Raw genomic sequence first — 16,487 nt, 5'->3', positions numbered from 1 at the left:
ATTTTAATTAATACCCATAATTAATTAACCGGTAATAGCTCCACATGAGGTCAACACATTCCAGTCGTATCTTTTTGACAAACTTTACGCATTTAATTCAAAATCTTAAAGTAATAGGTAGAATAATTAAGCAGGACCATTTAATTTTTTTTGAATTTTTTTACACAAGTGTTTCTCTAACACCCTTCTGCACAATCTCCCGTGTATGTATCCCCTTTTTGAGTTTACGTGTGGGACAAAAGTTTTTTTATTTTTTTATTTTTTTTATTTTTTTTAAATATGAGAGAAATAGGAGTGAACCTTGAGTTGAAGGAATATCGAGACAAATTAGGCTCAACATGCTAATGATTGATTAGTTTAGAGTTAGTAGTTCTGTAGGCTGAATTGAGAAATTAAGAGAAGTCCAGAGCTATGGGGATGAATTGAATGAGAAAAATTTAGAGCTATAGAACATGAGAGAAAACGTTTGTGCAAATAAGCTCATTAAATCTTGGCTCTCATACATGTGAAAAAATTTGATCATTCAACTCAAAATCTTAAAGCCAATGGTGGAATATATTACGAGATGGATCTAGAATTTCTAAAATATGAGTGCACCACAAAAAAAAGGAGAAAAAAGAATGTATTTTGTTGGGATTGATACTAGTTTCTTTGGATAAATAACTTAGCACTAAACTAAGTGCAACATTTAACCCTTTTGGAGCATAGGTGCCACCATACCAGCAATTAATATTAGGTTAATTCTAGAAAATATGTACATAAATACTTAATTTGGTGAAGAACCATGAGTTTACGTGCACCATAATTTCTAGAGTAATTTCGCCCCTAAATATATATGCAGAAGTATTTAAACCTCTTTAAAAACTCTTACTCGATTAACAAGGGACAAGTATTTCTTTGTTTTTCTCACTTCGCCGGATACTAAATCATTGAATTTCTTTACATGATTATAGGAACATATACATATATAAATATCATCCCCATTTTTTTGTTTGTTTGTTTGTTAGCTTAATTGATAATCAACTAAATCCAACGGCTACCAACAATTATTGTGGAGAAAGAAGTCACATTACATAGAGAGGAGTTCACTTGGTCGAATAGTCAAGGGTAATAGATTTTCATGATATCATCATTAACTAAATATATGAATATTATACATGTAAATTATTTTTATATACCAACGAAAAAGTAAACTTATAATTTTTAACAATTAACGGTAACAGATGGTTGGTTATACCATTAAGAAATACTTTTCTAGTTTAAGTAAACCAGAAAAACCATCACAATAGTCAAAGGAATCTGTAAATACATCATATTATACATCTACGCTTAGTTAAATATAACAAAGAAAAAGTAAACTAATGTTTTTTATTTATAAAATAAGTAACCGAATATTTGGGCATATAAATTATAGGATCTGAAAATAGTAGTTTGATCAAGTCAAACCACAAGTAGTTTCTCTTACGTATTGGTTAAGTCGACGAGTCATTCCTCCTTTCAATTGTTTCTTACACGGCTATAAAGTCAAAGTCATCCATTTTCCTTATTAATCTTATTTACTTCTTTTTTCTTTGGATTTTTTTTTTATTTCCTTTCACTAAAGGGTATCTTCTTGGAGTTTTATATAAATGATGTAATGTAATTTCATTGAAAACCATTCATGTTCTCACTTGTATACCCTTGACTACTCTGTAGCTACTATTCTATGTCTCCATCTCCTTTTCATTCATCTGTATTTCCATCGCATAAGTTTACAAAGGAATAATAAGGCGCTTTCTGTCAACAATTTCTTCATTCATAAATTCGAATTCGAGACTTTCAATTAATTAAGATTGTAAAGGTCTTATCCATCCTGAGTGAAACTGGAAGATGGCTGGAGGAGGAGGAGGAAGATCGTTGGAGCAAACGCCGACGTGGGCAGTTGCCGTAGTTTGTTTTGCGTTGGTTGCCATTTCTATTGTAATAGAGTTCATCATCCATCTTATTGGAAAGGTAAGCCACTAACCCATGCAATATTTCAGTAGAGTCTAAGCTCTCTACACTGACGGTATAAATATATTTATATTAATCTGATCATAAAATAATTATAGATACAAAAACTTATGATAAAAATTAATTGGTAAGTTGATAAACATAATAAGTAACTAATTATTACAGGTTGAAAACTATATATTTATAAAGTATAAAATATTTACATAATTAGGTCAAAAAGTAGTTATAAGTAAAATTTACTCTAATAGGCATTAATTGATAATTTGGTAGATATTGTTACAAACTGAACTATATCTATTAATGATATAAAACATATTTACACTATTCGTATACATAACTTAATTCTATTTAAGTAAAATACGAAAAAAAAAAACGTTTTTAGATTAATTTTATGTTTTCTAACTGCATGCAGTGGTTGAAGTCTAAGCACAAAAGAGCATTATATGAAGCACTTGAGAAGATAAAATCAGGTACGCTTTTATATATTATATGTTGCTTCAATCCTTCGAAACGGATGTCGTACTCATGTCGAATCTTTCAAAAGTACATAAATTTTGACAGTTTCAACATATATCGAACAATATTTTTGAAGAGCTTGAGCAACATAAATTTTAATATATGCTGGTTTTCTAGTTACAATGACTACTTTAATTTCAAGCTAATTAATACATTTTTATATTTATTTATTTTGTAGAGTTAATGCTGCTGGGATTTATATCCCTATTGCTAACAGTAGGGCAAGATCCTATATCAAATATTTGTGTATCTGAGAAAATTGCTAGTACATGGCATCCATGTAGTAAGCAAAAAGAATATGAAATGAATAAGAAGGATAATTATGACGACGAAGAGGGTCATCGCCGGCGACTTCTTACGGAGACAGATGGCGGAGTTCGGCGAGTTTTGGCGGCTGTCGGAACTGACAAATGTGCAGACAAGGCATGACATTTTTTTTTTCTCCTTTTGCTTTTTGAAAAAATTAAAATTGAAAAGAGGAATATATTCGTAATCTAAATAAATATATATACGCTACAAGGAAAAACAAGAATTAGGTATGAACTCTGTCGCCAAAAAACTCGTGATTAATTGATTTCTTTGTCAATCTATCACTAATTTGTCGCTAATAGAATTAGCGACGAATTTTACTGTTTAGCTGCAGAATTTATCCATAACTAATTCCTATTCTTTTAGCAGTGACATGTCGTATGAGATCATTTAAAAGGAAATTATAGATAATTATTTATTAATAAGTGAAAATAGTAATTTGAAAAGTAATGCAACTGATCTTCTAGGAAATTAGCGTTCTTAGTCCTTCGAATATTGATAAAATTCGATTTTGATTCTTATGATTTTTGTTTAAGGATATTTGGCCTTCAATTACTGATATGTGCACTTTTGATCACTCTCATACTGTGACTCTTCACAAATTTAATGAATTATAAAGTGCAAAATCATTCAATTATCAATGTATCATGTTATTGAATATAAATAATTGGTGTTGATTATTTAATCAAAGGGGGATTTGTTTTTTTGGTGGATTTGTTTGCAGGGAAAAGTAGCATTTGTATCTGCTGATGGTATTCATCAATTACATATTTTCATTTTCGTGCTGGCTATTTTTCACGTATTCTACTGTGTTACCACATTGGCTCTTGGAAGAGCTAAGGTACTTCACTTAAAAATATAACTACTTATCCTTAAGAAAAAACATAAGAAATGTTTCAATCATCTTCATTTTTTTTTTCTTATTTACAATTCATTCATTTTGACATTCCTTTCTTTTCTTTTTGGGATGCGGTTTCAGATGAGTCGTTGGAAAATATGGGAAAAGGAAACAAGAACAGCTGAGTACCAATTTGATCATGGTAAATAAAGATTAAAAATATTCCTAATATTCATTTTATCCTCCACATTATTTAAATTTAACAGCAAAACTATTTATGTTAAAGATATTAAATCCCATTATGTTGATATATTCTATACATTAATAGATCCTGAGCGATTCCGGTTTGCTAGAGACACGTCATTTGGAAGAAGACACTTGAGCTTTTGGACTAAAAACTCTATTTTATTGTGGATTGTAAGTATCTTTGCTCTCAATTATTTCAGCAATAATGAGGAAAATAACTTTTTTATCTATAATAACTTTTTAATTTCAACATCCACATTACATACTCAAAACCACAAGATGCATGTTACACACATATTTAATTTAATACGATATAACACAAAATTCAAAAATCCTCCATACTTTCTTAAACTTCATACCGTATTAAATTAATACACATAAGATGAAACTGGGGAGTATATATGAATTTCCAATATTCATTATGTTCTAGTTATTATCTTACTCTAAGTGTGCCACTAGTGTAACTTGGTCAATTGCAATATAGTAGGTATTTTGAGTCTTACAAGAGTTAAACAACTCAAATGCTAGTTATGACCTTATTAATATTATTATTTATTATTTATATAAAGAAAAATCAAGAGTTGATGCGGACAATATGTACTACTTCCCCTAGTTTTTTATTTTTTATTTTAAATATTTATTATTATTTTAGGTTTAATGTGTAAACAAATACTTCAAATCCATTTGACTAGGGATAGGGACACTGGCCCAAAAAAGTATTACATTGGATAATTGCTCTTTTTTATGTGTCTGACTTTTGCAATACGCAGCTTATTTAACTATTTTTGATATGCATGTTTCATCACAAAAATGAAATAAAAGAATCATGTTACTATATTTTATTTATTTTTTGGTTGAAAAATCATTAATACGGACTTATTTTTTTTTATTTTTTTTGGGGTAATTTGCGTTGAATTTGCAGGTTTGTTTCTTCAGGCAATTTGTAAGATCTGTTCCAAAAGTGGATTACTTGACCCTACGACATGGGTTTATCACGGTAACTTCATTTTCACGTGCATATATACATACTCACATCATCAAGAAGATTGAATGATAATTAAAATAAGTGATGAAGGAAATTAATACTGAGAATTAAGAGATAATCAAATAGTATATTCCTTTCCTTACATTACATTTTAGAGGTGAAACTTCTCCTTAACTCTTGGCATTCTCCCAAAAACTATTTAGAGAAACTAAGGTAGAGATAATTTTTTTTTTTTTTTTAAATTTTTTATAAATAAACATTCACCAATACTTATAAGGAGACACAAGATATCAAGTACACAAATATAAGGAGGCACCTGGACATGAATTAGTTGATTTTTTTTTTAAAGTAGCATTTGAAGTTAAGCTTAAAAAAATTGAAAATTATTGTGTTAGAACATGAAATTAAAGCACAATTAAAATTTTGTGAGTGATAACCTAAAAGACTATAAAAAAATATGCTTGAACAAATGTGTGTAGATCCATAAAGAGGAGGTGATTTTTTTTTTATGCGCATCATAAACATACACACACAAACGCGTGCTTGTGAGATACGAAAAAATAAAATATATTAAATATTGAGCGGTAATTTTAAAACTGAAATGGATTCGGTGATAAGAATGGTAAAGATTAAGCTCATCAAATTAAAAATTCTCAATTTCTATATGCTGTGGAGTATTGTTATTCAAAATTAAGTAATTAACTATGCTATTTGTTATAATTTTATAATTTTGGTGTAATTTGCAGGCGCATCTGGCACCTCAGAGCCACGTAAATTTTAATTTCCAAAAGTATATCAAGCGTTCATTAGAAGAAGACTTCAAAGTAGTCGTTAGCATCAGGTTTTCTTTTAGCGTTTAGATTCACTAATTTAATTATTTCTATTTAATTGAATTTAGTTTAACCCAAATGGCAGCACATAAGTCAAAATTTGCACAGATATTGTGTTAATCTATAGCTGACATTCAATTTTTGTGTGTTTTGCAGTCCCCCAATTTGGTTCCTTGCTGTATTATTCCTACTCTTCAATACTCATGGTAAATGCACACAACTTTATGCAGTTTGATTTTTTGGTCTCTTTTTTGTATAGCTAAGTTACATCTTTCTGCGTGATTATATTAAAAATATGATTTTGGTTCTTCTGATATATGACTTAGCATATTTAACTTTAAATTAATAAAATGTATTCTTTTTATCTCTTTATGGAGGTAATATGTTATATTTATATTATTTTTAGAAGTATATCACCCTCAAATATGGAGTGACAATAAAGTTTAATAGTATAATATAGTACGTGAGTAAATTAAACGGTAAAACTTAATATTTCAGGAAATTTGTGATTATTCAGAAGCAAATAGATAAACGAAAATGCGCACTTCAAGTAACTGAATGTTAAGTGTGCTTAGTTAAATTATCATAAGTACTAAATTATAATTTACCAATAACTAAGAGATCGAAAATGTTATTAACCCTTAAAGTGATGTTTTAATTTAGCACTTATGTAATGTAAATAAGAATTGTATAACAAATTATATAAGGGCATAGATTATTCTTATGCCATTATTTTTTTATTTCTGGGTCTTGTGCAATTAAATTGACTTAAAGAATTTCATTGACATTTGTGGACAGGCTGGTATTCTTATCTGTGGCTACCGTTCATTCCTTTACTTGTAAGTAGTTCTAATCATTTTGTGCACATTTTGCATTTGACTTTTGTTTCTTTTTTATTTTCCTCATTTTATACATCTATCTTTTTCAGTTTCCACGTGTGTATTTATTTATTCATAATTTTTTTGGTCAGAAAAAAATAATACACTATGTATATATGTAAGGCAAGGAAATTTAAAGGGGGATTAACACAAGAATTTTGCTAAGTTCTATGCACTGACATATTATTGCTAAGTTCTATGCACTGACAGTATAAAGTATTTACAAAATCAATTGTTAAAAAAGATAATTACACGTAAATTTCGAATATAAGTACTAACTGATCATAGAAATGGTAACTAACATCAGAGGCGTATGTAGCCTATAAGGTTGGGGTTCAACTGAACTCCAAACTTTGGATCGGCCTAAATTTATGTGTAAAAAATTATTAAAATTGCAATAAATAGTAGATATGAACCCCCAACTTTAAAAATATAATGGGTTCAATGCTAAAAATCTATAGATTAAACCCATAAAATTTAAATTCTGGATCCGCCTCTGACTAACATGCTAATGGACGTGTTGATGATGATATAATCAATGTAATATGAGGTGGAAAAAACAATTATAAAACATGCTAATGGACGAAGCTAGAGGGAGGAGAAGCAGGTCCATCCGAATCTCCTTCATCAAAATATATATTATGTTATACATATAAGGTCAAACCTAATTTTTATGAATTATCGTATATGTTGAATCCCCTTAGTTTCTTTATGTGTTTACTCCTTTACATTTAGAATATCTTAGTGAAAAATTCTGATTTCGCCACCAACCATAAGAAGAGGTTGAACTTTACAAATAGTGTATAAAGTCTTTACAATCCTTGTATATAACTTAAATTCAAAATTATAATGCAGGTGATATTGTTAGTAGGGACCAAACTACAAGTGATCATCACCAAAATGGGACTAAGAATTCAAGAAAGAGGGGAAGTAGTGAAAGGTGTTCCTGTGGTTCAGCCTGGAGATGACCTCTTTTGGTTCAATCGTCCTCGTCTTCTTCTTTATCTCATTAATTTTGTCCTTTTTCAGGTACTCTTCTTTTTTATTTTTAAAAAATACATGTTAAATTTTTTAAAATTATTTTCTTGCCCTTATTAATCTTATGTTTTCGTGACTTATTGCAGAATGCTTTTCAGTTGGCGTTCTTTGCTTGGACTTGGGTAAGCCACCAACTAATTCTATGAACATTAAGGATGTATATATATAAATAAAAAGAAGAACCAAGAAAATTAATACTAATTTTAGTTGGGCTAAAATAACACAAAGATACTCTTAACATGACAAATATTGTTCGTTTTAATTTGGACCAAAACAACACTAACTTTGGATTTTGTTTAATTTCTCTTTTGCAGTATGAATTTGGATTGAAATCTTGTTTCCACGATCATACTGAGGATATCGTCATTAGAATGACAATGGGGTTAGTATTAATCTTCTTTTAATACTCTTTATCTGATCTGCTGTTTGGCTTTATTTATTTTTTTTCTTTAGAATTTAATCTGGAGTATTTATACATGAAAAAATGTTGGTGTTTTGAGCAGGGTTCTTATTCAGATTCTCTGCAGCTATGTCACCCTTCCACTATATGCCCTAGTGACACAGGTAAGTGAACTGTGTGTAACACAGCTATACTATATGTTTTTTCTTTTCATGTTTAAGTTGTATACACTATACTATCATGTTATCTTTAGCTATTGTATCAGATAACTTATCTTATTTTGGAAATTATAAATTTCACATTTTAAGAAGACTTATCTATAAAAATCATTTGAATAATTAATATACTACATATATTTTTTAAAAATATTAATAGTGTATATAATTACTTCAACTCTTTTCTAATATGATCCATAGAGTCCACCCTATAATAAGAAAGAATGAATTGAGAATATATACCTAGATATTGAATTTTCTGCTTCATGGAAAATATTTTCCCACCGTCTTCGGAACAAAATACTGAAAGCATATAACTTATACTTACCATACTATAACTTGTTCATGTTATCTATCTTATTTGTCATATTATCAATTTCACTTCTTATATGTATAGTAAACTTTTAAGTAAAATGATACTATAATTTGTTTTTTACACTATTGGTGCATAGAAATTACACTTATACTCAAAATGTTGCACAAATTTGTATAGATGGGATCAACAATGAAACCAACAATCTTCAACGAAAGAGTAGCAACAGCATTGAGGAAATGGCACCATAGTGCCAAAAAGCACATAAAAGAGATCAACAAGCATTCCAATTCAGTAACTCCAATGTCAAGCAGGCCAGCAACGCCTTCTCACGGCATGTCACCCGTCCATCTCCTGCGTGGGATCCGCACGAGTGACATGGACACGAGTCCACGAAGATCGAATTATAATGTGGACCATTGGGATATGGAGGGCTCGCCATCTCCCACCCGATTTTACAAGGGTGGGGATGGATCGCCCTCTCCGTCTTACATGCATCAGATTCAAATTGGTCACTTGCATCATCATGACTCGGAAGGTCACGAGCCTAGTTCGTTCGGCCAAGTGGTTCCTTTGTCACAAACGGTGGCTCGTGACCAACGCGAAATCAACGTTGCCCTTCCAAGGGACTTTTCTTTTGATAAGAGAACAACTAGTGTATAAATTTTACGTAGTTCATGCAAGTGGCGGAGCCACCTTTATTGAAGATGAGTTAATTGTTAACACCCCTTCTTCGAAGAATTACAACACATATAGATATTTTTCTTTTATTGTACATATACTATTTGTTGAATACCCTTCACTTTCTTTTGTGTTTTACTTCTTTATATTTTGAATCACCTTATTGAAAGTCTTGGCTCCGCTGATGATAATTCATGCATGAAATGATGATAGACTTTTTTCGAGAAATGGAATACAAAGAGGCTTGATTAACAAGGGGGAAAGGTGAATTTCTTGATTGTATTTTTACAAAGATCCAACTTTAAGAAAAATTGAATCGTGTATGTAAGATCCTTGATAGCATAGTTACACCAATTTGAACTCTATGATCTCTTTAATTATGAGATACAGAAACTGGTCAACTTTCTACGGAAGAGAAATATTTACATTACACATTTGCTTATGTATATGGAATATACGCAATATGCCAGAATTCAAATATTTAAATAAAATACATTCATAAATTTAAAGATTTGTTGATGTATTCCGTTTTAGCATTTGCAAAGCTTAAAAAAGAGTACAGTAGCGTAAAGCAAATGAATTTCCAGCAAAAATGACAAACACTACTACAAGAAAGTACAAAAATGGCAACAACTCTTTTGGTTATAAAAATAATATATTTGGCAAAATTCAATATTTGGGAACAACTTAGTTTTATTGTTGGCATATATGATGAATCTTTTAAAATATTTTTTTTTTGTTGCCATAGTATTGACTGTTATTGCAAAAAATGCTTTTGACAACAATAAAAAAGTTGTTGCACGTCGTTGCAATTACCGCCGTTGGAAAAAGTTTATGCAACAACAAAAAATATAGCAGCGCCCATAATCCAAAGAATAAAATAAGTCCTCCACATTATTTTGTGTCGTCGTGTAACTTTTCTAACGGCTGCCATGCTGCCCTCACCCCTCCCCCCACAATCAGCTATCAATGTGTTATTTTAGAGTCGAATGAGAATTTAAAGTTGATGAATTCTTATAAATTCATATTCTGTATTCTAAATTGGCCACTGGAGATATTTTGGTGGCCTTATTAAATTTTATTAAAGAGTTAATTTTGAGATTGAATTAAATCTAAAGGATTTATTTTATTTTTTATTTTATCATGTATTAGAATCAGACACTCAATTATTAGTTTATCCAATATTGGATCTCCAAACTGTATTGTTCACGCTTTAAATGTCCAGTTTGAAATATATCAGGTATTGGAAGTCCCATATTATAAATGAGGTACTTAAATTAGCTTTGAAGTTGAAGTTAGACCGAATTCCTTTTTATTTATCACTCCTACCCCAAAACCTCCCACTCTCTGTTTTATATTGCCCCTTGTTTTTCTTCTCATCCACCTATTTAATTCCTACACCCACACTTCTCACTCTCCAAACCCCACTTTCCACACTTGTTAGCTCATTAATACTTAAAACCGAAATACAAGACAGAGATTTTGAGAATACTTAGAGAAATGGAGAACATTCAAGGTTTGGTAGGAAAAATGGGAAGACAATGCTACTCAGTGTTCTGCTTGTGGGTGCTGCTTATTTCAGTAGTCATTGCTCATTATTCCAGTCTTGCTGATCAAGAATCCAATGACCAAATCTGCCATGAACGCACAGGGAGGCGAATTTAGAATTTAGATTTAAAGTCGTTGAATACGAAGTAAGTACGGTTTTCTTATACTAACTTTTTGTGCATGTATATGTCAAATTAGACATTGAGTCTAACTCACATCCCAAAAAGCTAGCTTCAAGGGAGGAGGATTGTTCAAGCCTTATAAGGAGTACACAGATCTCATCCATCACCGATGTGGTATATTCTCTTCAGTATACGTAATTGAAATCTGTCCTGGATCTGCCTCCGAATAGAACTAACGAAACTCCCAAATGCCTTTGAGCTTTTATTTTATTTCATCCAGACTTTCACCTTCCGTTGTAATGGAGTTCGACGGCGCCCTTTGAGCTTCTATTCTTAGTTACTAGTTAGTGCCTTTGTCGGAGGCTCTATATCTATGTTCCTCTGTTAATTGTAGGATATGTATGTTTTATCATCTTGTTTTTGGAATAAGAAATGGTGGAATTTTCAATAACATTGTTATATGGTCTGATCTTGTTTTGGCATGTAATTATAGAATTGAATGGACTAGTGTTTGTTAGAGAGGTTGTAATATATATGAATGGATGAAATTGAATAACTGTAATTTTTTTTGAAATTCTTGGATTGACATCTTAATGATATATAAATTCAAGCTTTCTTTACATAGTTGCTAAATCGATTTACAAGCTTTGTTAGATCCTGGAAAAATTTACTTGTATATCCTCAGATAGTAGAGGAACAATATCCCTTTTAAGTACATTGATTTTTCATGCTAAAATATTTTTCTTCAATTCTGTTCTGTTTTTTCCAACACTATTTAATTGCTTTATTTGGTTGATAGAGAATCTAGTTTAATTTAATTAATTCAAGATAACATATTTCATTTTTCAAGATGGATACGGATTACATATTATAATTGTGCATTCTTATCCTTTGTGAGTTCCCTCAATTATATGTCGTCTCTTGACCATATTCGATGAAAAGAAAAGAAAAAGTACTTCTTGAGGATTGAACAAGACTAGATACATGTATATGTATAAGTAAAAAATTGTAACCAAAAAAATGTGTATGTTAAATAATGCACTCGGAGGTTGTGAGGACCTCCACTCTAGCCAAATATAAATGCAGTGCTATATTCTCGATAGAGACAACATTCCTTAGGTAAAACTTATTCCTATAAGTTGTTTATAACATGAATACGTGACATCTATTTTCTTTATACATATGTGCCAGGGGTGAATTTATAGTGCAATATACGGATTTATTCTATATAAGCGTTAATAAACTCACTACAAAAATTTGACTGTGAATTCAGTTATTATTTTATATTAACTTGTGGTCTTTTAGGAACTCATACAATTCAATTTCTGGATCCGCTTCTAATATCCAAAGACTTAATGGCTAAGGTCTGAACCATTCAGATTCAGACCTCCATTAAGTGCAAATAAATGAGGCCTTAGCCATGGTTAATCGAAAGTACACATTTTCACTTTACCTTTTAACGTCTAGGGTTAATTACTTATTTTGGTGTAAACATCCTATAAGGATCATTTTTTACCAAACTTACGTATTACTGGATATTTACACAAAGTTGATAAATGCAAGACATATATTTTCTTATTCATATAACCCATTTATCACTTAATCATGAGTAATTGCTATGCATTTTCACTTTGATTTTAATGTTAAAACACATAATTTGAAAATTTGACACATGATTTTGATAGTAATTATTGAGCGAGGTTCGAGCATTGTGTGTTAGGTTTGCTTAAAACGAGAGTCAAACGTTTGGAGTGTACGCCTTAAACAGCTAAACCCCCCAGCTAACCTAAGCAAGTCAAGAGAAGTTGAAAAAAATTATACTATGCTAAGTACAGATTATAAAAATATGCCAGATAAATAAATTCAAATAAAACACAAAAAATACCTTTTTTAGAAAAAAGATACATACTATACTTTACTTTAATACTAAAATCACATTTAGCCCTAAATATACATATCATTATCTGTAGAAGTGTTAAGTGGCGGGGTTGAACTAGATTTGGGCCGGTGAAAATGAGTTGAGTTAATAAATAGTCAGGTCCTTTACCCGCTCAAAAATTACAACAATAACCCCAATGCAATCCGACAAGTGGGGTCTGAGGAGGGTGATGTGTACGTATATCTTACCCCTACATTGTGAAGATAGAGAAGTTGTTTCCGATAGACCCTCTGGTTTAGTAAGACATCTCAAAGCAGGCTTGAAAAGAAAATATAGTAGTGCAGATGCCATGTTGAAAGTAATGTAGAAAAGAACAGGAACAACAACACATAATATGATAATCGAAGCGACGGAAAAAATAGGTAACAATAAGAAAGAATCGAACAAATATGATAATAGGGAAGTAATAATACTAATACTGAAAAGGAAAACTAGACGACACTCGACTACCTACTTGGGATGAAATGAGTTGTGCTAAAATAGCCTAAAAATGGGTCATAAGTCATAACCCTATCCACGCATTTCTCACTATGTTTTAATTTCTACATTTGTTCTTTCATAACTATTGAATTATCTAATAAGTTTTTTCTTCTTTATTATGGCTAAATATAACATATCAGATTAAAAAATATCTTTTTGAAAATATTTTAACGAGGTTTCTATGGTCAATTTAGGCTATATACCACTCCAAATTTCAGATGGACTGAAACGGGTAAGTTGAGCTAATAAATAAACATATTATTAACCTAGCCAAACTTGAACAGGTTAGACGTAACATATTTTCTTGGGCTAAACCCTACATATTTGGAACTGTTTGGTAATGTCAGAATAGAAGAAATTGCACGACTTTCCCTTCAAATGGGCTAATCTTTAATTGTTGCTCTTTAATAATGGAGTTTACGCCCAGTGGGTCTACTTTTAGTATACAAGACAAGTAAAAATGAACAGAGGGAGTAGTTCTTTGATGATTATGTAAAACTTCACTTAATTAAATAAAGATAAAATTAGAAGAAACTAATTAATGTCTTATTAATGTTGTGAAACACCACTTATTTGAAAATAAAATGAAATAATAAAAACATTGAAATGGAGGGAGTAATTACCGCTAAATTCACTCTTCTCTCAACGCAAAACCGATATCGTTGGTAAACCTTCATTTCTCCGAGAAATCAGAGAGACAAAGAAAAAGTGAAAAATGGGAGAAATAGAGAGAGAAGTACGTAATAAGTATAATATTATCTTTTCACTCCATTCCACCATCATCATTATTTTCTCTGTTAACCGGGAAAAAGGTTAATTGGAACCGAAGATGAGTGTCATTGATATTATCTTTCGAGTTGATTCGATATGTAAGAAATATGATAAGTATGATGTTGAGAAGCATTCGGGTAATGATAATTCCGGTGATGCCTTTGCTCGTCTTTATTCATCTTTTGAATCTCAAATTGATGCCACTTCTCAGGTAATTTCTCGTTGTTTGGTTTGTTGTTAAATATTCTTTCATAACGTATCCTAGTGTATCGTTTTGATGGGTAGATTGTATCATTTTCCGTCGTTACATAGTTCGACACATTAAAAATTTGAAGCATAAACTTGCGAGAAAGTAAGAGGTGGTGTAGAGCTATTATAAAAATGTACGTAGGACAAAAGATAAAATAAGATCATTAGATAATAAGTACAGATAAAATAAGATAACGACGCGATCAGACCAAATCATAATTGCACAAAATGAGACTATTCCTTGTTACACAAGAATAAATTTAACCATATGATATATAGTAATAAAATTTAAAATTTATCTCTCTTCCTTCCCGCTTTCTCTTTCCACCATCATCATTTTCTCTGTTAACCGGAAAAAGGGTAATTGGAACCGAAGATGAGTGTTATTGATATTATCTTTAGAGTTGATTCGATATGCAAGAAGTGTGATAAGTACGACGTTGAGAAGCATTCGGGTATTCCGGTGATGCCTTTGCTCGTCTTTATTCGTCTTTTGAATCTCAAATTGATGCCACTTCTCAGGTAATTGAGGAATATAACTGAAGTTTACACCTTGCTTGGAAGGTTGTTCGGTATACTTTCTTAATGTATCGTATTGTACTGTACGGTATTGTTTGATGAATACTCCCTCTGTCCCAGTAGTTTATGTGATTTTGACCGTGAATTCAGACATACAATCTTTAAGTTTTTTGAAAAATAATTTACATATTTAGAAATGAAAAGTAATACAAGTCACAACAATTAACAGTTTAAAATACTTAAGGGGCATACGAATAAATCGTGATCAAACATTTTCTTATTTGACTCTCGAAATCCGAACTGTATCACATAAATTGAGACAGAGGGAGTACAACATTTGGATAGATTGTATCATTTTCCGTAGTTACATAATGCGACATACCAATAATTTGAAGGACAAACTGACAAGAAAAGTAGGATATTATAGAGCTATTATAAAAAGTAGGGTAAAAGATAAAATAAGATTATTTGATAGTAATAAGTAAGCAAAGACAAAATGAGAAAAAAAAAAGGTATCTTGCGATCACACCAAATCGATTGATAGATAAAATGAGACTTTTTCGTACTATACCATACAATAAAATTTAAGTACAATCAAAACAACTAGTAATTATATTTAAACTAACAACACAATACTATTAACAGCCATCCAAACAATGTTGTGTAGTTTGATTTTGTTATTATTTCAACTTTATTGTTCTGTTTTGTAGAAAGCAGAGATGGCTGCTATGGAAACGAACAGAGCTAAAGCGGTGGCTATGAAAGCGGAGGTACGACGAACAAAGGCGCGTTTAATGGATGAAATAAAAAAGTTGCAAAAGCTTGCTCAGAAAAAGGTAAATTTCTTAATATTTAGCTTATTTTGTGCTTGTATGTTGTTGTAGTAGCTTATATTTTGTAGATGCATGTATTATTGGAATAACTATTTTAAATTCTGCTGATGGTAGCCTGTAAGTTGTAAGTTTCCATTAAAGTTTGCTCATTTTGCTTGTTATGTCTAGATTCCAAAATTTTTCATAAAATAGCAGATGTAATCAATTGAAATTTGGATAAAAACTTGATAAATTTATATGATCCTGGATAAAACATAGGCTTTTTTATTAATCTGTACTTGAGTAGCTTTAATATAGTTGCTATAGAATGGTGATTGATTGATGGATAGCATAACTGGGGAAGTTAAATGTCTTTGAGCTTGATTTCATGTTATGTGCTCAGTTTCAACAATAATCCTTTGAAAGCCTGCGTCAAGGTAAGTTTCTCTTTTTTAGTTTCCCACCTGGCCCCATCCACACGCCCTCGATTATCCCATTCTGCTCCACATGCGCCCATTTATGTAGTTGTTCCTACTAGGATTCTTGCCATATCAGGGCTCGAATCCCAGACCTTTGGTTAAGAATGAAGGGATCCTATCCATATACTCGATGTGATCTTGAGCCATATGGATTGAATTGGAAAGGATCTTAGTCCATTTCTTCTTCGTATATTCAATAAGGTCAAAATCGGTTGATAGGTTTTCATGTTGTAAGGTCAAGTTGAGCAAAATGGTTGTCTAAAGAATGGAGTTCGTCAAAAAGAAAGTTAGTTGCTTCCAACATTCTCTGAGTATCGGGGTTTTTGC

The 16,487-nt window shown here is 31.0% G+C and overlaps 2 protein-coding genes across 2 annotated transcripts in view; both read left to right on the top strand.

The window, feature by feature from the left end:
• Window positions 1–1,506: 1,506 nt before the first annotated feature.
• LOC132065338 (MLO-like protein 6) lies at window positions 1,507–9,507 on the top strand. Its single transcript, XM_059458677.1, has 15 exons — window positions 1,507–1,992; window positions 2,405–2,462; window positions 2,687–2,931; window positions 3,542–3,658; window positions 3,797–3,857; window positions 3,984–4,072; window positions 4,824–4,898; window positions 5,633–5,727; window positions 5,873–5,922; window positions 6,515–6,555; window positions 7,450–7,623; window positions 7,719–7,754; window positions 7,947–8,014; window positions 8,136–8,196; window positions 8,741–9,507. Exons 1-15 carry the CDS (start codon window positions 1,870–1,872, stop codon window positions 9,221–9,223), a joined length of 1,776 nt encoding a protein of 591 aa, XP_059314660.1. The 5' UTR covers window positions 1,507–1,869; the 3' UTR covers window positions 9,224–9,507.
• A 4,580-nt stretch (window positions 9,508–14,087) lies between these two features.
• LOC132062902 (syntaxin-72-like) overlaps window positions 14,088–16,487 on the top strand; it is a 7,578-nt gene continuing 5,178 nt past the window's right edge. The window contains exons 1-2 of the mRNA XM_059455374.1: window positions 14,088–14,312; window positions 15,580–15,705. Of these exons, the coding sequence (XP_059311357.1) occupies window positions 14,160–14,312; window positions 15,580–15,705 (279 nt within the window). The 5' untranslated portion in view covers window positions 14,088–14,159. The remainder of the gene's footprint in view (window positions 14,313–15,579; window positions 15,706–16,487) is intronic.

This window comes from Lycium ferocissimum, chromosome 7, assembly GCF_029784015.1.
Source record: "Lycium ferocissimum isolate CSIRO_LF1 chromosome 7, AGI_CSIRO_Lferr_CH_V1, whole genome shotgun sequence".
Taxonomy (NCBI): domain Eukaryota; kingdom Viridiplantae; phylum Streptophyta; class Magnoliopsida; order Solanales; family Solanaceae; genus Lycium; species Lycium ferocissimum.
Note: the sequence above shows the minus strand (reverse complement) of the source record. Positions and strands in the feature narration are given on the sequence as shown.

What these genes read in the sequence shown, in the direction of transcription:
- LOC132065338 (XM_059458677.1), top strand. Translation starts at nt 1,870, where the DNA reads ATGGCTGGAGGAGGAGGAGGAAGATCGTTGGAGCAAACGCCGACGTGG. An exon ending in CTGACAAATGTGCAGACAAG is followed by an intron (nt 2,932 to 3,541) that starts GCATGACATTTT and finishes ATTTGTTTGCAG; the next exon opens with GGAAAAGTAGCATTTGTATC. An exon ending in CGTTCTTTGCTTGGACTTGG is followed by an intron (nt 7,755 to 7,946) that starts GTAAGCCACCAA and finishes TCTCTTTTGCAG; the next exon opens with TATGAATTTGGATTGAAATC.